General features: G+C 49.3%; 2 protein-coding genes across 7 annotated transcripts in view; one reads left to right on the top strand and one right to left on the bottom strand.

Annotated features, from left to right (window-relative positions):
- The window catches only part of CSMD2 (CUB and Sushi multiple domains 2), a 643,453-nt gene extending 638,739 nt beyond the window's left edge, over positions 1–4,714 (bottom strand). For 3 of the 5 annotated variants that reach the window (XM_034960735.3, XM_063593001.1, XM_055095658.2), the window contains exon 1: positions 4,208–4,610. In XM_034960735.3, coding sequence (XP_034816626.3) covers positions 4,208–4,394 — 187 coding nt within the window. In that variant the 5' untranslated portion in view covers positions 4,395–4,610. Of the gene's footprint in view, positions 1–4,207 lie in introns of all 5 variants that reach the window. The other 2 variants (XM_034960731.3, XM_055095664.2) reach the window with 2 other exon arrangements.
- Positions 4,715–4,867: 153 nt separating this feature from the next.
- C1H1orf94 (chromosome 1 C1orf94 homolog) overlaps positions 4,868–21,171 on the top strand; it is a 52,944-nt gene continuing 36,640 nt past the window's right edge. Inside the window, exon 1 of one of the 2 annotated variants that reach the window (XM_008964992.5) lies at positions 4,868–5,004. Coding sequence is in view for 1 of the 2 variants with exons in the window: in XM_003812550.6 (XP_003812598.2) it covers positions 17,071–17,390 (320 nt within the window). In the remaining variant the exon portion in view is untranslated. Of the gene's footprint in view, positions 5,005–15,969; positions 17,391–21,171 lie in introns of those variants that run through there. The other variant, XM_003812550.6, reaches the window with a different exon arrangement.

Here is a 21,171-nt window from a genome sequence, read left to right as displayed (position 1 = left end):
AGACAAATAAATGCTTTTTAATACAATTCAGTTTGTACTGCAGTAGAACATTGAGTACAGTCAGTGCTCTAGTCTACAAGAGGCTGACTAAAAGCAAGCACTCAGACAACATACAAAGCAGGGGAAATTTTTTTAATTTGGCATTTGATTTTTTTAAAGCCATGATGTAATTGGCATGGGAAAAATCAGAACTTTGTCAGAATTCCATCTACTTAAACTATCTACTTATAGTTTAATATTGCTTTTTTAAAATTAGTTAGTAGGGGAGTGGAAGGCATGATAGCTTTTTCAATGCTCAGAGCTCCTCAAGGAAAGTAGCTAGGTTTGAGAATAATTGAGGATATGAAACTGACAGAATTTGATGACCATATGATAAGGAAGGAGTTGAGGATAATCCAAAGGTTTCTGGGCTCCATAACTGGGAGGCTACAAGAACCACCAGCTCACAAAGGAAATACGGGAGGCTTAAGAAAGAAGCTAATAAGATTGCTTTGGAAGGGAAATATCTAAGTGAAGATGTCCAAGGATCAGCTGGATATATGGGTTACCTAGACCCAGAATTCCCATGGACCAGGAAGCCAATAGATGAATTTCAGGAGAGACGTCTTGGCAGAAGAGATCTGTCTGGAAGCTTCAGAGTGTGGTAGTGAAAGGGTTGGGCAAGGATGAGCTCACCCAGGGAGTGGTGAAAAGGAATGGGAAAAAGTACAAAGAATTAAATGCTGCAGGACACCATACTTCAGGGAGGGGAATAAGTGTTAGTATTAGAGACTGAGAAGGAACACGCAAGAGATAGGAGAAAAATCAGTAAAACATAGTGTCCCAGAAGCCCAAGGAAGAGAAATTCATCCAAAGTGGCCACAGCCACAGAGACATAAAAGAAAATAAAGATAAAGTACAATGTATTTGGCAATTGAGGTGGTCATTGGTGCTCTCTTCTAGAGTGTTCCAGTGTCATCCTGGAGACAGAGGCTGAAGTAAGGAGTGACGGGTAGTAGAGAAAACTGACATGAAGACCCCTTTGAAGAGAAGTGACTAAAAGACAAAAAGAGATGGGGCAGTGGCTTAGATAGGTCAATAGGGCCAAGAAGGCTTCTTGGCTTGTTTTGTGGTAAAGATGAGCCTGTTTACAGGTCAAAGGGAAATGTGTTTTAAGAAGGGAGGGTGGCCAGTTGCGGTGGATCACGCCTGTAATCCCAGCACTTTGGGAGGGCAAGGTGGGCAGATCATGAGGTCAGGAGTTCGAGACCAGCCTGACCAACATGGAGAAACCCCCTTCTCTATTAAAAATACAAAATTAGCTGGGCATGGTGGCATGCACCTGTAATCACAGCTACTCAGGAGGCTGAGGCAGGAGAATCACTTGAACCCGGGAGGCAGAGGTTGCAGCAAGCCGAGATTGCGCCATTGCACTCCAGCCTGGACAACAAAAGAGTGAAACTCCCTCTCAAAAAAAAAAAAAAAAAAAGGGAGGATGATTGATAGGGCCAGCAGGTAATTGGTGGGAAGTCTCCAGGGAGGCTGGGGTGGGGAAGGGGAGGGGGAGTGCAAGGCAGGACAAGGACTAAAGGGGTTGAGGGGAGAAGGTATGGGTGGGTGAGGAGACTCCCCTTTTTCAAATCATTTTATTCATTTATCCAGTGATCACTGAGCGGAGGAAGGGAGACGGTTCAGTCCTGAGCATCTTTTAAATTCAACAGTGTGAACTGAACACAAAATGAATGTGTTTCCCCTTCTAATGTACCAAATCCTGCCGATCTTCTGTCACCAAGTCCATTTCCAAATCTCTGCTGCCTGCAAGGCCAAACAGCCCATCTAAATGCGGGAAAGGCTTAAAAAGAAATGTACTGGGCTGGGCGCGGTGGCTCACATCTGTAAGCCCAGCACTTTGGGAGGCAGAGGCAGGCGGATCACCTGAAGTCAGGAGCTCGAGACCAGCCTGGCCAACATGGTGAAACCCCATCTCTCCTAAAAATACAAAAATTAACCGGGCGTGGTGACGGTCGCCTGTAATCCCAGCTACTCGGAAGACTGAGGCAGGAGAATCGCTTGAACGCAGGAGAATCGCTTGAACCCAGGAGGCGGAGGTTGCAGTGAGCTGAGACCGCGCCATTGCACTCCAGCCTGGGCGAGAAGAGCAAAACTCCGTCTTAAAAAAAATTTAAAAAGAAAGAGAAGAAAAGAAAAGAAATGTACTGGAACCTTGCAAGCCAGAGCAGGGCCTGCCGGAGAGGAACTACCCCAAGCCGTGAACACAAGGCCCCCTCCCCCAACTTCTCTACTGAGCAAGGAGCTGCGAGCAAATGGATCTCTATAGGGCAGGATTCCAGCACCGCTGAGCGGTGCAAGCGCCGGTGAGTCGGCCTTTTTCTCTCCCCTAGGGACAGGATATGCCCAAGGGGCAGGGACAAATCTAGCCAGAAAAACCATTCAGTCCGATGCCGAGACATTCTCCAATCAGCTAAGCCAGAGACCGGCCTCGCCTCAACATACGTCCGGGAGGCCTGGCGGGAGGTAGCAGCGATTCCCCCACCGCCCATGTGGCAAGTCTGGGTGACCAGCAGCGTCGGTATGCACAGCCTCCCAGTGGGTGTGGGTGTGCGAGAGGCCAGAGCTCCCAGGCGCGCGCACCGCGGGCGCCCCTCTCTGGGTGTCGGTGGCTATGACTCTTAGCAGAACCTAAGAAAGTCCCGTCAGCTAGGAATGAGAGAGCCAGAGCTGGCTCGGGGCGCCCTCCCTGACCAAGAACCCCAACATGCCGCGGTTAAGCGGTGGGCGACACGGTCTGCGAGGACAGACTCACAAGACGCTGAAGGCCAGAGTGGGCCAGAGAGCTCGCCACTCACTGACCTGCCAGAGGAGAGGCGCACTTTCCCAAGAAGGGGAACTGGGGTGGTCCAGGCCAAGCCTTCAGAGGTTCAATCGGTGGTTTCAAAACAAAACAAAACAAAACAAAACAAAAACAAAAACAAAAAAGAAGACACGGCTCCAGGTCGAAGGTGCCCTAGGTCTAGGCCTGGCCAGCAGGTGTTTCGGTTTCTCCCCCAGTGGGTGTCAGCCTCGCGGGCTAAATGAAAATGCGGTTCCAGGCATCCCGGTTTGGACCCGTCTCCACCCGGGCACACGGAACTTTCTAGCTTGTAGCTAGAACTGAGCTTCGGAGGGGTGCTGGGGGTAAAGCGGGAGGGCACCAATCACGGCCAGTAGCCTCCACAGGGGACCGGGTTCCCTCGAAGGTTCGCGTACCTCCCCCGCGCGCTGCAAGCTGCAGCCAGACACCCGCAAAGTTCCGGGACTCTCCGCACCCGCTAGGTCTGCCCCTTCCCGGACTCGGTCGTCGTGAGCTGGTCCCGCCGCCCGCGCCGCCGCTGCCGCTGCCGCAGCCGAGGCGCTCGGCTGCAGCAGGGCGCGGGAAAGGGCACTTTGGCGCGGAGTGAGCACCGAGGGGAATGTGGCAGCGCGAAGCCTGGCGGCGGCACTCCCTCCCCCGCCCCGGGCTACAACCCCCACCCCCTCCTTCCCATCCCTCAACACCCTCCAGCCCCCACCTGCACCCTCCTGCAAGGAATGCGCGGGACCCCCACCGTGGGCACGCGTCCACCTGAACCCCCTCCTAGGTCCGAGCGCCGAGGGAGGGGTAGCATTTGAGGAGGGGGATGGCGGCCGCAGTCTCCAGTCGGTTCCAGAGGGGGCACCGGTTTCAATTGGAGAAAATGGGCGGGGGCAGGGAAGGGCAGACCTTGCAGACGCAGAAATGGGGAGGGGGCGCACGGTTCCTCTCCAGCCCCCAGGACCAGCGTGCCTGGCAGAATCAGGAGCCGGGGGAGTAGGGCTCCCGGAAAGTTTATCGGGAAAAAGCCTAGCACCTTGGGGGCTGGGAGGCTGGAGAAACTGAAGCCACAGACCAGGTGCCCCGCAACCCCGGGCGGGGATGTCTGTCTCCCAGGCCCCCACACCGGCCGCATCCGTCCAAGTTGCGGCTGGGGTTGGGGCAGCAGTGAGGGTGAGGGTGGAGGTGAGGACGTGGCTGAGGGTGGGGTGGGAGACGGAGGCAGGGATGAGAATGAGAGTAGGCAACTGGGAGGGTGGGAGATTCAGGCAGGGATAGAGGCGGGGGGAGGGACTGGGACCGGGTCGAGGATGGGTGGGCTCGGGGCTCGGGTGGGGCGCGCGGCGGCCGCTGGGTCCTCGGCGCGGCTGGACTCACCCGCGGCGGCCGAGACGCTGAGCAGCCCCCAGCCCAGCAGCAGCAGCAGAGGCGGCGGCGTTGGCGGCGGCGGGCGGCCCCAGCGGCTCCCGACGCCCGGCACAAGCGCCGAAATCCCGGTTTCGCCGCGAGCCCTCCCCGCGGGGCAGCCGCAGCGCCCCTGCTCCCGTCCCCGCGAGCGCGGCATGGCGCAGCCGGCAGCGCCGAGGGAGAGGCTCCGCTCGCCGCCGAGGAGAAAGGAGGTCAGGAGAGCTCTGGAGCTTTTTTCTGCTCGGAAAAAATCCCGGTACGCGGGAGCCCTGAGCTTCTGCGGCTGGAATGAACCAAGTGTCCGCCCGGCCGGGGAGAGGCGCGCTGCGCTCTCGGAAATGACTCGCTCCAATCCCGCTTCGCGGGGTTCGCGCCGGGGGGCGGGAGGGGGTGAATTATCCCCGGATTAATCACTCCGGAGCCGCTTCTCCGCCGCTCCAAATGCTGGGGGTGGAGGCGCAGCTAAGGAAAAAATATTGGGGGGCGGGGGTTCCTCTTCAGCGCCACCTCCACCTCCAGATAAACCACAAATTACATCTAAAGGGTTGTTTATCCATGTTTGTTTTGCAATTGACCAGTTTCTTTTAAGTTCAGTCCTCCTGTTTTCATTTATAACATCACCCATTAATACACCCCCCTCTCCACACACACACACACACACACACACACACACACACACAGTGACAGAGACACACGCACTCACACACACAGGCACATACACGCACACCTCTTCCACGTTTGGAAATTGGAATCCTGTCTGGGAAAAGGTAACCAAAGAAGGACGCGTTCCCCAAGTCTTGGCTCTTACCAGCTGATCTTGGGTGGTGGCTTTGAACTTGCCATCTAGGGCCGGGGGCGATGCTTATGAGCCTCATTCACAATAGCCTCCTACCCCATCTCAGGAGAGGGGCGTGTGTGCGTAGACAGAGGCAGGGTTAAGAATTGGAGGGCGGTGGAGGGGGGTTGTGTGTGGGGTGGGGAGGGGGGGGAACCGGTTCATTTGACCCAGTGCGGTCCCACTCCTACCCTAAGACAAAAATCTCAGGGTGGCAGAGGCGGTCCCTGTGTGCACGCGAGTTGGGGGTGGGGAGTGAGGTTGGTGGAAGGACGGTGCAAGAGTTACTAGTACAATTTATCCCCAAATTTAAATAATCGGATCCTACTTCTTCCTCTCCCCTTCCTCCTCCCAGCCAAGGCCCCAAACCAAGAGAGTTCTTCCCAAGGACGTGAGCTGCTCCCCACCTCTCCCCAGTAGCGGCTGCCTCTAGGCCCCAAGGGCTTAGTGTCGGTCCCCACCCCATCCCCCACCCGACTCGGTCGCCGTCTCTGTCTCGTCTACTCCAGGCTTCTCCGCCAGTCACGATGGCTCCTTCGCTGTCTACGCCAAACTCTCGGCGAGAGGGAAGAGACGCTTCATGGGGGGAGGCTGGAGGAAACTGGGAGGGGCAAGGTCCAGAGAGGAGGCTCCTGCTGGCGCGTGCAGTGGAAAGGCACCTGCGATGGGCACCCCCGCCCCCTTTGCCGACACACCCCAGAGAAGCTGTGCTCCGGGCTTAGGGCAGCCTGATTTGGCCAAAACGGAGCGTTGGCATCTGTGTGGCCAAGGGGGCAGTGGCCGGCGGGCGGTGGGGCCTGAGAATTTCCGGGGAAGGGTGTGGAGAGGGACTGTAGGGATGGCGAGCCAGGCTGGGGGTGGCTGGCGACCCAGGTTGGCCGGCTGTCAGCGTGGCCAGGAATTTCCATCCAAGGAAGGGTGTGAAGAGGGGCTGTGGAGTTGACGATATGAATTGGGGGGCGGGGGCAGGGCTGGAGGAGTGGAGGCTTGTCCCTACTCCCCATGAAAAACTTCCTCCCCAGAGCCACGCTTTCGCAGCCTCCTAGATGCCACTCTTCCTCCCTCCCCCCACCCCAAGTTGTTCCGGTTTCCCTGCATGAGCTCATCCCACAGCTGGGGAGCCAGCCCGGTGGCCCTGGGCGGGCGAACCTCCTCAGAATCGCGGGCCTGGTCCCCACCCCCAACACGCTTGTATGCCCGCCCCTCCCGACGCCGCCTTGCTGGGTGCCAAGAACCAACCGAAGCAGCCAGAACTCCTCAGTGAAAGGCCTGCTTTATGTCCCCGGGGCAGTGAGGAGGGGGCTTCTCCCTTCCCATTGTCCAGACTCAGCCCCCGAAAGAGAGGGCTCAGCCTTCCCACCAGCCCTGGAGAGGAGGAAGGGACTGACTACGCCGGGAGTGAGTGGTGGTGGTGGCCTTGGGGGCTGTTAGCTGGGCTTGCCTGGGGGTGGGCTCCTGGCTTCTAAGCTCCGACTTTACCCCTCTCTTGGAGGCGGGGTTCTCCTCCAGAGAAAGGAACTGGCAGAGATGCCCAGGCCTCCTGTGCAGCCCACAGCTGGGCAGAAGAGAGTCTGGGCTGCTCTGTAATTCTGGGGCTGCAGGCCAATGGGCTTTCTCTTACCCTCTTCTCAGCTCCAGAACTTTGCTCTGTGGCTGCAACGGGCAGATGAGATTTACCCCCAGAGCTTTCCCGGGCAAAAGGAGCGTTTGTCATCCTTCTCCCTGGGGGCTGTGGAGGGCGGGGCACCTATTTTATCCCTGCAAAAGGCCCAGTTACTCACATCCTCCGCCATTCCTGCTCTCTGATCTATTTGGGTCCACATGCTTTCACTGAGCGCCTTCTGTGCTCGGGGGCCCTGAGCGAGGCTGTGCTGTGGGCCCTGCAGAGGTGCACAGTGTGTGGTCCTGCTTCGGGAGGATGCAGGCCAGAGGTGGAAACCCACACGTAACTGATACCGTCAGACAGCGATAATCACCATGACTGAAGAACCGGCATGCTACCGAGAGGCATGTCAAGACAGTGAGCTTTTCCTGGACTTGGGGGATCAGAAGGCTAATTTAAGAAGGAAAGTAGGATTTGGTCTGGAACCTGAGACATGGATAAAGACCTTAAAAAGATGAAGATTCATTTACTCAACAAATATTTATTGAGCATCATTATGTGCCTGGGTGCTGTGCTAGACAATGAATATACACCTAGTGAACAGTCCCTGACTTGATGAAGGCAGAAAATATGTATACAAATACACATAAAGTTACTAATTAAGGATGATACGAAAGGAAAGTTTATGGTGCTAGGAGAAACAATATGGGGATGTGCTTTAAGGAGATGGTCTGAGAAGGCCTCTCTGAGATGGCAACGGTGGAAGATGGGATCTAAAATTAAGCAAGATGCTCAGGAGGCTAAAGCCAGAGGATCATTTGAGCCCAGCTGTTCAAGGCTGCAGTGAGCCATGATCACACCACTGCACTCCAGCCTGGGTGACAGAGCCAGACTATCTATCTATGAATTAATTAATTAATTAATATAATAATAGAATTAAGCAAGGCAGCCATGCAAATTTGGGGAAAGAGCTTTTGGTATAGTGAGCACAGGCAAGGCTGTAAAAAGGAAAGGGGGCCAGGAGGAGGAGGATGGGGCTGGATCGAGGTAAGCAATGGGAGATGGGGAGTGGGGCAGATCACATAGGGTCTATTAGGAGATGGCGAGGAGTTTGCATTTTATTCTTAGCCAGTGAGAAATAGAAGGTGTATTAATTTGCTAGGGCCGCTGCCACAACAAAGTACCATAGACCCTGTGGCTTAAACAACAGAAATGTATTGCCTCACAATTCTGGAGGCTGGAAGTCCAAGATCAAGAGGTCGACACAGTTGGTTCCCTCTGAGGCTTCTCTGTCTGGCTTGTAGATGGCTGCCTTCTTCTCCCTGTGTCCTCACATGTGTTCCCACAGTACATATCTGTGTCCAAACTTCTAATCAGGACACCAGTCATATTGGATTAAGGCCCAACCCAATGACCTCATTTTGACTTAACTGACTTTTTAAAGACTCCACCTCCAAATGAGGTCGCATCCTGAAGTACTAGGGGTTCGGACTTCAACCTATGAATTTGGGTGGGGGGGCACACAATTCATTCTATAACAGGAGGAGATGACTTTTCAGATGGAGGGAGGAGAGAGACGCTTGACAGTCAGAAAATATATGTAAAGAGATATCTGTTTACATTTATTTTCTGTGTATAGCATGGCTCCTTTAGTGAAAAGTAGACAGCTCTGAATATGAAAGGTAGGTTTTCATTTCTGGGAAAGAGACGCCAAGTGATGTGGCCTGACATATACTCTAACTGCTCTGTGAGGAAAGGGTAAGAAAGGAAAGGGTACCACTTAGAAGACTACTGCAGTAGTCTGAGCCAGGAAACATGGGGGCAAAGGCAGAGATGGGGACCCTGGAAACATCTGCAGGGCAATGGAGAGGCAGGAGTCAAAGACATAACAGCCTACCCCCATCTAGCCTAGGAGAGTGTGGGTCTCAGCCCAGCCCAGCCCCCAGTGCTGGCTCCCTGCCTGCCCCTCCCATTCTCCCTATGAGCAACAGGCAGCCGTGGGTTGAGGTGTCTTTACAATATCACATTGCAAAAAAGCCCAATGCAGTCTAGTGACTAGCCAAGATAAGCCTAATATCCAGATAAAATCAGAGTTTGATTTAGAAAGAATACAAGGCCTGATGCTCTGGAGAACTCTGCCTCATTCAAGGAGGAGCTGTAGACTTGATGCCCTGAAATTTTCATTCTGACCCAGGAAAAGATCAAAAAGCCTTCTGAAGCCGAGAGAGAGAGAGAGAGAGAGAGAGAGAGAGCAAATGGGAGATTCTAGCAATGCGAGGGCAGAAATAGAGGCCAAGGGGCAGGCAGGGCTGCAGAGAAGGGCTACAGGACAAAGATGGGCTCAGAGGAAAAGCTTAGGATCCCAAATGGGGCACAATTTTAAAATCATGAGCATGATCAGGCCAAAGCGAGTATCTCCCAAGGGCGAGGCTATCACCATAGAGGTGGCAGTGATCTGCTGCCCAAGGAGTGGCGACAGAGGGGCTTCATGAGGAAAAAGCCCAGACCACACCAAGGTGAGGCTGTGGGCTTCTGAAACCAGGAGGGAGAAGTGAGAAGGGGCCCACAGCCTAGGCCATTCCTCTAGTGCTACCACATGCTGTGGTCACCAAATTCTGACATTCTTGGCGAAAATTCTTCATTTGTGTATAAGGAAAAAGAGTTCATGCCAGTGACAAAACAGGGTGTTAAGCCGTTGAAATATTGGAGTTTGTTACAGCAACTAGCAATACTTTTATGCAGGCTTGCTCATTTTTTGCATAGTATCTTGTGTAGTCATTCACTTACTCTTCACTTACTCTTTCATTCATTTGTTCATGCCACACTGAGCTGCATGTCAGAGTCTGTGCTAGGTGTTGAGGAAACAAATATAAAGAAGAATAAGACATTCCCATGGCCCCTGTCCTCAGGGGGTTGAGAGTTTATTGAGAAGAGCGTTAAACAGCAAAGCATGATTGATTACTCCAGAAGAGATATAGCATGTGATGGAAATAAGAAGGGCTCCTAGCTCAGCCTATGGGAAAGGGCAGGTGAGAACCAGCACTTTCTAGGAAGAAAGCACAGAGTGGGCCAGCTCAGGGAGGGAGGACACAGTGTATAAATCTGCAGCACTCACAGGGTACCAAGGAAGGGTGTGGGGTGGAAATAGACCTCTCTTCTGACTCAACAGTCTCTCCATAATTCCTGGCTTTCTTATTTGTCCCTGCTGGTGGATGGGCAACTCTAGGATGGAAACCTCTTTTCTCCCAAGTCCCAGGGTCTGTATTGTATCTGGCATTCTCTCTCCTCAGATGTCTCATAGGAGCCCCACCCCACCCCTTCCACCACAGCCTGCTCAGACCTGGGCTTATCCACTTCTAGTTCTCCACCCCAGCCTGCCTCTCTGCTCAGCTCCCCAATTCAGGGAACAGTTTCCACATCCACCCAGATCCTGAGCCAGAAACCTATTTATCCTGGACTCCCATCTTGCCCAGTCCCCACATCAAGCCATCACTGAGCCCTCCAAATTCTGCCTCCTAGACACCTCCCAGATTCTAACCAGAGTCCACAATGGCTATGTTTCAGGTTACTTACAACAACTGAGTAACAAGTGCCCATCTCTGCTCTTGCCCTATTCAATGCATCTTCCTCTCTGCCACCAGCTATCTTTTTAAAACACTCACCTGATTTCACACCTCCTCTGTCTTCCCCGGACTTTCCCCTATGGCCTACAGAGTAAAATCCAAGCTCCCTGCTAGACCCTCCCTACAAGAGCCCCCGTCATCTGTCCCTGCCAGCCCCTCTAGCCTCAGATCTCCCTATTCCCGAATCCCTAAGCTCTAAGCCATTCTGACACCCTTGTACTCTTGCAATGAGCCATGCTTTCTCTCCCCTTTCCCCTGGATCCTTCTGTGTTTTGTTCTCTCTGCCTAGAAAGCTTCCCTTCTCCTTCTGTGACTAGCCTTCTCCTATTTGCCCTTCAAAATTCAGTCCAGGTGACAGTTCTTACAAGCAGTATTTGTCAGTGCCATTCAGAGTGCCTGGTACATGGTGAACATTCAGGGAATTTTTGCTGGATGAATGGATAAACAGATGGATGGATGGATGGATGGATGGATGGTTAAGTAGGTGCTCAGTAATGTTTGTGGAATGGACCCAAAGGTATCTCTTCTAGACTTCATTATTTGAGTTCCTTAAAGAAATGCCTTCACTGAGTTATGATTTAATGTTACGCTGTCTTCAGAGAACCCTGATGCGAGAAACTGACGAACCTAACAGCATCTCTGTCTTTTATGAAAACAGAATTGCATATATTGCCCACTATGTCACTCAGTGTCCTTTATACAAGGACTCATGATGAATTCATGCTTGGGGTTATTTCCTGGAAACATTTTGTCTCTGCAGATGAAGATGTGTATTTTCTGCTGTCAGAAAACAAAAACTCTGCCACCCGACGTGTTTCCATTTTTGCTTTAGCTGACAAATAAGAATACCCAGTTTTATTGCCTTATTACCTCCATGCGGCCTGACCAGTTCGGGTGCTGGAAAGTAGCAACTGTTTCTGTTTTCCTTAGAGTCAGTTCTTCCTTTATTCTTTGATGCTGTAGTTTGTACTTTTTAATCTGAAAGCTGCCTCAAATCTTCTCAGCAGTAAGGTAGAAGAAGTCTTAAGTGAATGCATTTTAGTGACCAATGTCCCGGCATGCAAGCTATGGAAGGAAGGGCAAAATATAAAGCTTCTAGCTGAAGGGTTTCCCATAAAGGGCCTCGCCAGGAATCCTTGGCATACCTATCACTACTGGGGTCTGGCAGAAAAACCAAAGCAGGAGGAAAGCCAACTGAATTCTGACTTTGTTGCTACCTCACTGGACCACTACTGCCACCACCATATTCTTTTCTTCTGTCATCTAGGACCTTCCTTTTCCCTAACTTTAAGTGGAGATCTCATAGGCTGCCATTTTTACGTTGCTAGGCTCTCAATAACAATAGCTAGTGATAATCATAATTACACATTTCTTTTTATTGAGAGTTTACCATAAGCCAGGCACTGTGTTGAGAAGTTCACATGCATTTCCATATTTAAACCTTCTTCCTACCCCAAACCTATTGTTTTTACAGCTTTGCAGATGAAGAAATGTCAGAGAAGTTAAGCATATACAAAGCCACCTTTATCAAGTAGTAGAGTAGGAATTCCAATTCAAGTATGTCAGCTGCCACCACCCGAGCTCTTAACTGCCTCCTCTCATGTGGGCAAGGAACAAGGCAATAGTAAGGGAAAAACCCCCAAGAAATGGCAGAGATCACCGATGGTGTTGCCAGGAGAGAGAAGCCACAGAGTCACAGCTTTGCTTGCAGAATATTCAAGGTTCCTTTCCAAAGTCCTAGAAATGGCTGGCTGCTCTGCAGCCCTGTCCTGTTGCTGAGACAACATGAGGGGGAGGCCCATTCCCATGAAACATGGCTGCAACCTCCTCTTCCTTTAGCTGTGATGGTTAATTCCCCAAGATATTTGCCTGGGATACTCCTATGCATGGATCCTGCCTCTGGGCAGTTGGACCCATTGAGCATTATTCGCATGGGAATGGGGGTCCCTCTGGGTTTTAGGGACCTACAAAAGCATTTGAGTCCTAAACATTGTATGATTAGTCCCACAATGCAAAGAAGAACACTGCCACATGGAAATTAGTAAATATTTAATTAAATGCAGAGTATAACATTATGTCAACTTCATTAACTGTTGGATTTAGTAGTCATAAAAATTTCATTGCATTTGGTAACAATTTGTAGGTTGGAGTTTTCTCACTGCACAAGATTTCTCGAGTAGGCACTAAGATTGGTGAGAAATCACAGCCCATCACAAATTAAATAAATTACTCATGGCCAAAAACTTTCAAAAGCAAAATGGCAAAAATCCTTTCAATTTTCCTCTATAGCCAAAAAGTTATTTTTATGGTGAGAGGTGGGTGTGTTTAAAATATGTTAGATGAGGAACCTAAAAGGACCTACAAGAGTAAGCAGCCTTAGGGGCTATATGATGATTGTAAAAGAGCCTAGGCCATTCTCACGTTTCTGAGTTTTCCAGCCTAGCCATGTTTGTGTCAGAGATGAAAGCCAGATGAGAAAAGGCTTTGACTGGGTGGGAGGTAAGGATAATTGCCTCCTCCTTAGGCCTTCCTGGTTCCACAGAGAAAAGCTAAGAATCCCAGAATTCTAAATAATGATAGCCAACATTCACTGGATACATACATTAGCCAAGCTATTATAAGCACTTTACATGTATTATTTCATTATCGTAAAACAAGTCTATGAGGTCAGTATTTTATTGTCTCTGTTTCATAGATGAGCAAATGGAGACATTGAGGTTAAACCAACCTGCCCAGGGTAATGTAGTCAGGGGGAATTCAAGAAGTTTTCCAAGCTAAAAATAATTTACAGATTAAATGGTGTCCATGACCATTAAATGCTTCACTTTAAACTCTAAAAAAGACAGAGACCAAACTCATCTTCTTCACTACTCTATCTTCAGCACCTCAAACAGTGCTGGGCATAGATACATGTGTTGGAGGAACATAACTCCATGTTGGATGGAAACTGGAATAAGTCAGTTTATATCACACTGCTCTGCACCAGGCACTTATGGAATGCTTTGCCCCGCCTCCTTCACTAGGTGATTCTGTCTAGGGTAGACATCTTTTTCATCATCTCTAATCCCTGTGTCTTTCACAATTTTGACCCATGATGGGTGCTCAAAAATGAACAAAGCCTGGAAAGGCGTAAGTGATTATGTGAATTTGTTTCTCCATCACAGAACAACTTCCCCAGTACAACAAAATTCTCCCTGTCTACACAAAACACAAAAGCTGCTATTCAGAAGCTCCAAAGGCATGCATTTCAGTGTAATCAACAAGCAAACAACTGTATAACACATTTATCTGCCAGTTGTTGTTCGAGGGACTTTCCACGTGTTAAGCAATTGGTTAGTAATAGAACATCTGTAGTAATTCTACAAAGAAAGTATTCTTTATTATCATCCCATTTTACAGACTAGGAAATCAAATGTTGTGGGCTGAATTATATGCTGCAATCCTAAACCAAATACCTCAGATGTGACTGTATTTGGAGATGAGTCCTTTAAAGAGGTAGCTAAGATTAAAAAAAAGAAAAAAGCCATTAGGGTGTGTCCTAATCTAATATGACTGGTGTCCTTTAAAGGAGTGATTAGGACAGGGACACATATACAGGGAAGACCATGTGAGGACATAGGGAGAAGACAGCCAAGTGCAAGCCAGTGAGAGAGACCTCAGAGTGAAACTAACAATGCCAACATCTTGATCTTGGCCTTCTAACCTCTAGAATGGCAAGGAAATAAAATTCTGTTGTTTAAGCCACACAGTCTGTGGACTTCGTTATGGTAGCCCTACCAAACTAATACACCAAGGCACAGAGTAACTTGCCTAAGCTTACGTTGCCAGAAAACGTGAACTCAGAATCTGAACCCAGGTACTCTGGTTCCTGAAAATATGTATTTAATAATAGGAAATGTTCTCTGTGCTGTCCAATATGGTAGCCACTAGCCATATGTGGCTACTGAGCACATAATATGTGGCTAATGCAAATGAGGAGCTGAATTTTTCATTTAATTTATATAAAAATAAAGTTAAAATTAAAACAACCCCATGTGGCTAGTGGCTACCATATGGACATAGCTTTATACTATTTCTAAGTACATCACTTAAGATTTTTGCAGAATTTTCTAGAAATCTCGTCTGTGCACTCTAAAAACATGCTCTATCTTTGTTCCCTATCCCTGCTGTATTTGATTTTTTTTTTTTTTTTTTTGCAGTCCTTTCTGATTTAGCCCCCATTGTCTGGTCTCCTGCTGAGGGGGAGAGGGAACAGGAAGAGTGAGTGAGCTGGCTAACTTTCCAGAATCCTGGGGCCTGGGCAGTGCAGGGTCGTTGGCGTTCTGCTCTAAGCTTAGGTGTTAGCCAACCAAATGCCAAGCAGCACAAACACTGAGTGACATTTAAAACTATTAATATTTCATCAGAAATGATCACTTTTCCTTTAAATACACTATTTTAAAAGGTTTTCTACATTCTTAACTATAATTTTATTCAGTCTAGGCCCTCGGAATTTTCCCCAAAGGAACACATCTTCAGTTTTGTAATGAAAATCAAAGGAGAATGAAGCTCAGATTTCAAAATTTAGAGTAAACATTTCCAGGAACTCAGCCCCTCTGTAAAGAGCAAGGTTGCGTATTGGGCACCTACTGTATACCAGGCACTTTACATACAGTATACCATTAATTCATCCAACACATATTTTTTGAGTGCCTACTATGTGCCAGAAACATGATCCTCATAATTTATTAACGCCATTTTACAGAAAAGGAATTCCTCTCATCCTTCTCAAATTTTTCTCCTCAAAGAAGTCGGCCTGGACCACCATGGAATATTGCCTCCCCTCTTCTCCCTAATGCCTCACTTTGTTATTAGGTTGGTGCAAAAGTAATTGTGGTTTTTGCCATTGCAAGTGATGGCAAAAACCGCAATTACTTTTGCACCAACCTAATAGTTATTTTCCATCAGAGTCCCATTGCATCTGTAATTATTGCTGCTTTACTCGCTTGGCTGGTTTGCATCGATCTCTCCTCGCTAGTATACAGGCTCCAGGAGAGCAGGGACCATGCCATTTTTGCCCACCCTTATGCTTCTTCAGTGCCCAGCAACTCATCGGGCACAGAGGAGGGGTTGCATCAGTACTGGGGGAATTATGAATGGGGATGGGAGAAGTTCAGAAAGTTCTTAAGGTCACACAGCTCGGAAATGAGTGTCAGGATTCAACCCAGCCCTGCATTTATAGACTGCCATCTTCCTCTATTTGTGTGCATTCTTCTTTCTTCCTTCTCCACCCTCTTGCTTTTCCTTTTCAGGGGAATTACTAGAGAAGCAACCCCCTGACTCTCGGAACCAGAAAGTCTCCCTCAGCAGAGGTACTGTGTCAGTGCCCAATTGAATGAAGCCGCTTCAGTGAGGGTAGGGGCCTGTTGATCAGCAAACAGCTCACTTAGCCCTTCTCCCTGCACCTCGGACCTCCTACTCCTGCTCCTACCCACCTACTGAAGCTGTCTCAGTGGTCAAGGGCTAGATCAGGCCTAGAGTGCTGGGGTCTGAGTCTCAGCTTCCCTTTTCTCAGTGGGCCTTGGACGCAATCCCTTATGACTTTGAGATTCGCTTTCCTCCCGTGTAGAACGATAATAAAAAGTGGTACTAATTTCACGAGCTTTAATAGGATTGAATGTGAGCCCAGCGCTTGGCACAGGGCAAGCGCCCCATAAAATGGCAGTTAGGATTAAAATCGAGGTTGCCGGGGGGCCCCCAGGCAGGAGCTGAGATTTGTGTGGAGCGGCGAAGTGGGGCGGCGGCGCGTTTGGCTTTGACTTCTGATCCCCCGAAGCGCTCTGGGGTCCTTTGGACCCCACCCCCACCCACCCCACCGGCGGGTCTTGGGCTCCGAACCCAGGGCGCCCCGCGCACCGAGCCGTTGCGTTTGAAACCCACAGAAAGAATTCCCCCGCTCGACGACGGCGAGGGTGTGGGAGCTACTGGCAGGCAAATTGGTGGGAGCCGCCCGGCCCAGCCTGCCTTGCCGAGTCAGAGCGCTCTTGAGCCGCTGGGCCCTTCCCGGTGCCCGCCTGGCAGCGCGGCGCGGCTGGGGCAGGGGTCTGCTGGGGGCCGGGGACTAAGGGCTGTGGGCCCATCCACACACGCCTCATCCCTTCTTTCCGGGGGCGGCAGAGCAGCAGCGGGAGACCGGGAGCAGGAGGGGTAGGGCGAGAGAAAAGCAGGACCTGGGCCGGGGGTAGGAGTCGGGCCGTTGACGCTCGCTCTGCGAGGGGCTCTCTGGGAACGCCCAGGCGAGCGTCTCCTGCGGGGCCCCGCCCCCCGAGTGCCTACAATGGTGCCAGGCCCGCACCCAGTCCTCCGCGTGGCTTAGCGGGACAGCATGGGCTGAGCCCAGGCGCCGAAAGTTGTCACGGCGGCGTCGCAAGGGGGCAGTGCCAGGGACTGTGGGGAGAGCCAGCCCTCCCCTTCCAGCTGTTCCCAGATGTCATTCTGCCCGCCCAGGCGCCTGGTTCCTGAGCTCCGCAGCATTCCACTGTTCCTAAGCTACTGGTTTTTGTTGACTTTTAAATATTTTCTTCTAAGGGACAGGGGGAGGGAGGCAAAAGTCAGGAAAGAGCAAATAAAAACAAATCAAAATAAGCCCTCCCCTCCCCAAAAGAAAGCTGTCCTCCACCCACCCCTCCCACACAAATAGAAGGCCTCTGAACCTAACCACCTTGCTGGAGCGAAAGCCAGACAGAACTGACCCACTTCTGCCAAGCCCCATCCTCATCTCCCTTTCTGGTGAATGAAGGGTGGTGGTGGTTGTGTTCTAGCCCTGGGTGGACAGAGGGGCTTCCAGAAAGAGAGGAGGAGGATGGCCAGCGGGAATGGGCTTCCTTCACCCTCGGCCCTGGTGGCCAAGGGCCCCTGCGCCCTGGGCCCATTCCCCAGATACATCTGGATCCACGAGGACACACCCCAAGACAGCCTAGACAAGACTTGCCATGAAATCTGGAAGAGAGTTCAAGGCCTGCCTGAGGTCTCACAGCCCTGGGCCTCCATGGAGCAGCTCTCTGTCCCTGTGGTTGGAACTCTAAGAGGCAATGAGCTCAGCTTTCAAGAAGAGTAAGTACCCCCCTACTCCATTGGCAGCAAGGGAGGAGGGAGGAGATGAAGTCTGACCTTCTGGGGGAATGTTCTGGCCCACTGTTGAGGCAGGTGAAACCCTAAAGGCTGTATATTGCCCCCTCCATGGTCCTTTGTCCAAGCTTTATAGAAGAGCTGACCAAAGTTCTGAAGTTTCGTGGGTGAAGAGTCAGATTAGGGCTATATTCCAGGCTGCCTCTTCACCAGCCGGTTAAGCAGACATTTCTCATCCTAAACGCATGTGAATCTGAGGTCCTTGAAAAACCACCCTAGCTAAGGCTAAGGGTTATATGGCTTGTGGCTTTCCCCAGAAGCAACTAGAAGATCCTTCCCCTCTCCCACCTAAAGGCTAGGCATTCACATGGATGAGTCTGATGGTTTTAAATCACATCTGGAATTCCCTAATACAGGGAGCAGCTGTCCCATTCAGCCTCCACAGAAGCTGCTGCAAGAGCACACATCAAAATATTTACTGGGAAGGCACTGACATATTCAGAGGACATAATAGAAAATTAAAGTGCGGGAAGATGGCTGTAAATAGCCCGTTTCCGGGATGGGAAATCCTGTGTCTGGGAAACACAGAGCTAAGTGTTTCTCCATCAGGGCAAAGTTGGGCAGATATTGTTGAGGATGGATATTCGAAAGGAAAGGAAGGAGCAGAGAGGAAAAAGGGAAATTAGGAAAAGAAAGTAAATCTGCTGTGGTTATTAATACCGCCGTTGAGCACTTATTTCACGTTTTGCATCTTCAAAGTGAACTGTAAACTTAATTAATGTTCCCAGAGTCCCTATGAGGCAGGTATTAGTGTCCCCATTTTACAGATGGATTAAGTGTTAATAATTAAGAGCTAATTAAAGACTAACCGATAATTAAGTGTTGCCTGCTCCAACACATGCTACAGCTCAGTTCAGAGATGCTCTGGAGTTCGGGAGCCATTCAGGCATTTATCAGCTGCCTCAGGTTTCAGGGATGCCTAAGCAAGAGCTAAGAAGAAAAGCAAAGTGTAAATGACACCCAGCTCTGCACTACCTGCTGTCCCTCTGTGGGCTCATTTACTTACTGCAGATGAAGGTGGAAGGCACTTTGGCTAGTCCTGCCTCCCTGCCCTGTGCTCAGCATGACAAGACTCAGACAGGAATGGCCCATCTACAGCTAAAATCCTGCTGTCAGGCCCTTCAGTGGCACTGAGCCCTTCTCCCCTGCTCATTGCCATCTGCTCTGGGACAGGGCCTTGGTAGGAGGGCCCATGGGGCTGTGCTCTGCTCTCAATGGCCAAGAAGCTGATTGTCCACTTTGTGGACCAAGGGTCAGTAGCAATTTCCAGTAGATGGCATCCTCTTTGCCAGGTCACACAGAGTTAATGGAGACAGACTCGACTTCCAGTCTGCACTTGGCTGAAAATTGAACTGGTGCACCTTTGGCCAGCTGCTTAACTCCATTTGGCCTTTACTTCCCCATTTGCAAATTGAGGGTGATATGCGCTGCCTTGTCTACCTCAGAGTTGATAATGAGGATCCAATGTGATGGGAGACAGGGAAATGAAAGATGCATTATACAAATCAGGCTGCTCTTAACATGTACTTCTTCAGGTTGGGATTTGTTGTTGTTGTTGTTGTTTTTGTTGTTGTTGTTGGCTTCAATCTGGGGTTCACACTATGCTCCATATACCTCAAGGTGCTTCACGGGTCACTGTGGAGTCAAGTGGGCTGGTTGCTGGGCCCCAAAATCCATTTCAGCCAGAGCTGTTTAGCTTTTATCAGTTTTACTTACTAGAGTTCTGAGTAGGGCTGAATTTGAAAAACATGTTTCTGCTATTGAGAAAAGAGATAGGAAACCAATGACTTAGATGAATAAATGATATCCTAATTGTCAACCAAATAGAACACAATGAGCTATTCTTAAAATAAAGGCGGTGTGCTGGTGGAGTCAGATAACTCTGGTTTCAGATTCCATTTCAGCCCCATGCCATTTGAAGAATTTGTTACTGTTTAATTTATCTAAACTTTGGTTTCCTCATCTGCCAAATGGAGATTAATACTATACATTTTGTAGGGTTGTTGGAATGATTAAATGGGATATTTAAACATTTATGGTAATAATTCAGATTTGTAAAAATTCCTTGCAATTCAGATGTGATCATTTCTTTAAGCTCTACAATTATTGCATGAGGTAGGTACTCTTTTAAACTTTCCATCTCTTTTTACTTTTTATTATGCAAATTTTCAAACACATAGAATAATAATATGGTGAATATCTATGTGTCTATCACTGAGTTTCAATAATTATCACATTGTGCCATTCTGGTTTCAATTGCTACCCCCACCCCTCCATTTATAAGTGAAATTACTTTTACAGATAACGTGGCTGAGGTTTGGAGGGGTTAATTTCTTTGCCCAAGCTCCTGCAGTTAGGAAGTAGTAGAGTTTCAGAAATGAAACCCAAGACCGCCTTGGCCCTGAGGCAATAATGTCGGCTGTCCTGTCTTAGAATCTGGGGCATCTTTGAATAGTCAAAATAGTTGGGAGTCCCATGTACTGAATGATCATACACAGAGTGAAAAGCCAGGGAGCTGTTCTTACTGTTTCTAGAATGCCTTCAGGTGCACAAGATATCTCTCAGCTGGTCTTTCTGCTGCTTAATTTGTAGACCTGGTTTTGGTGGTGTTTTCTTGTATTGTGGTAGATAGGTAAGTGCATTCTACAATTCTTTTTGGCCAGAATTTCTTTTTCTTGACTCTGCGCCTATTTATCATAGGAACCTAGACATTTCAAATTTGAAAGAGATTTTTGAGCCATCTTCCACTGCTTGAATCCCCTCCTTAGTGTCCCTGCCAAGTGGTGCACTTGTACCACTTGGTACAGTTTCTCAGATGGGGAGCTTACCACTTCCCTTTGCTGCCCCTTCCCTTGCTATGAACCCCCTCAAAAGACCTTTTGCTTTCTATCACTGAAATATGTCTCTATCAAACTAATTCCCATTGATCTGGATTCTGCCCTTAGTACTCCAAGCCAAATCTATGTCTTTTTTCTTTCGATACCCCTTTGGATAGTGAAAGACAGCAAGACAGCAACAATTCCTCCCAGAATGTTTTTGTCTCTATAAGCTAACCACCTCTGGTTTTCTAAGTTTCTCCCCATGTGCCAATTTGGTTAGTTTCCTGTCCACACTGTTGGTCCTTGTGGCAGTGTAACTTTGAAAGCCAAGTACAATAATCCAGGGGTGATCCAATCCATGCAGATTTGATCCTCCCTGTCTGCATTCTGTTTCCTGTTAATGACAACCAATACTACACTCACTTTTTTCCCCAAGTCGACTTTCACTCTGTGGACACATTTTCAATTTCTTAATTCATTCACTCAATTATTCATTCAACAAATATTTATTAAACATCTACTATATGCTAGAACTGTGTGAGAAACTAGGGGGATGGAGCTGTGAACTCCATTAATCCCTGCCTTCCTAGAGCTCACATTCTAGTATAGGAGAAAAAAGAAGCAAGTAAATACAAAAACTATGATATCTTCAGAATGTGAAAAGAATGGTATTCCCAGTGGAGGAGACCCATAAGAAACACACAAAAATAAACAAGATAATTTCGGTGACAAGTGTGATAATGGAAATAGAGCAGAGGGAAGTGATAGGAAGAGCTCCTTTAATCTGGGTGTCAAGGAAGGCTTCTCTGAGGAGATGTGATTATCTGGGCTGAGACCTGGGTTCTAAGAAGGAGCCAGTCAGGGGAAGTTCTGGAAAGAACATTTGG

The sequence above is a fragment of the Pan paniscus genome, chromosome 1 (assembly GCF_029289425.2).
Source record: "Pan paniscus chromosome 1, NHGRI_mPanPan1-v2.0_pri, whole genome shotgun sequence".
Taxonomy (NCBI): Eukaryota; Metazoa; Chordata; class Mammalia; order Primates; family Hominidae; genus Pan; species Pan paniscus.
Note: the sequence above shows the minus strand (reverse complement) of the source record. Positions and strands in the feature narration are given on the sequence as shown.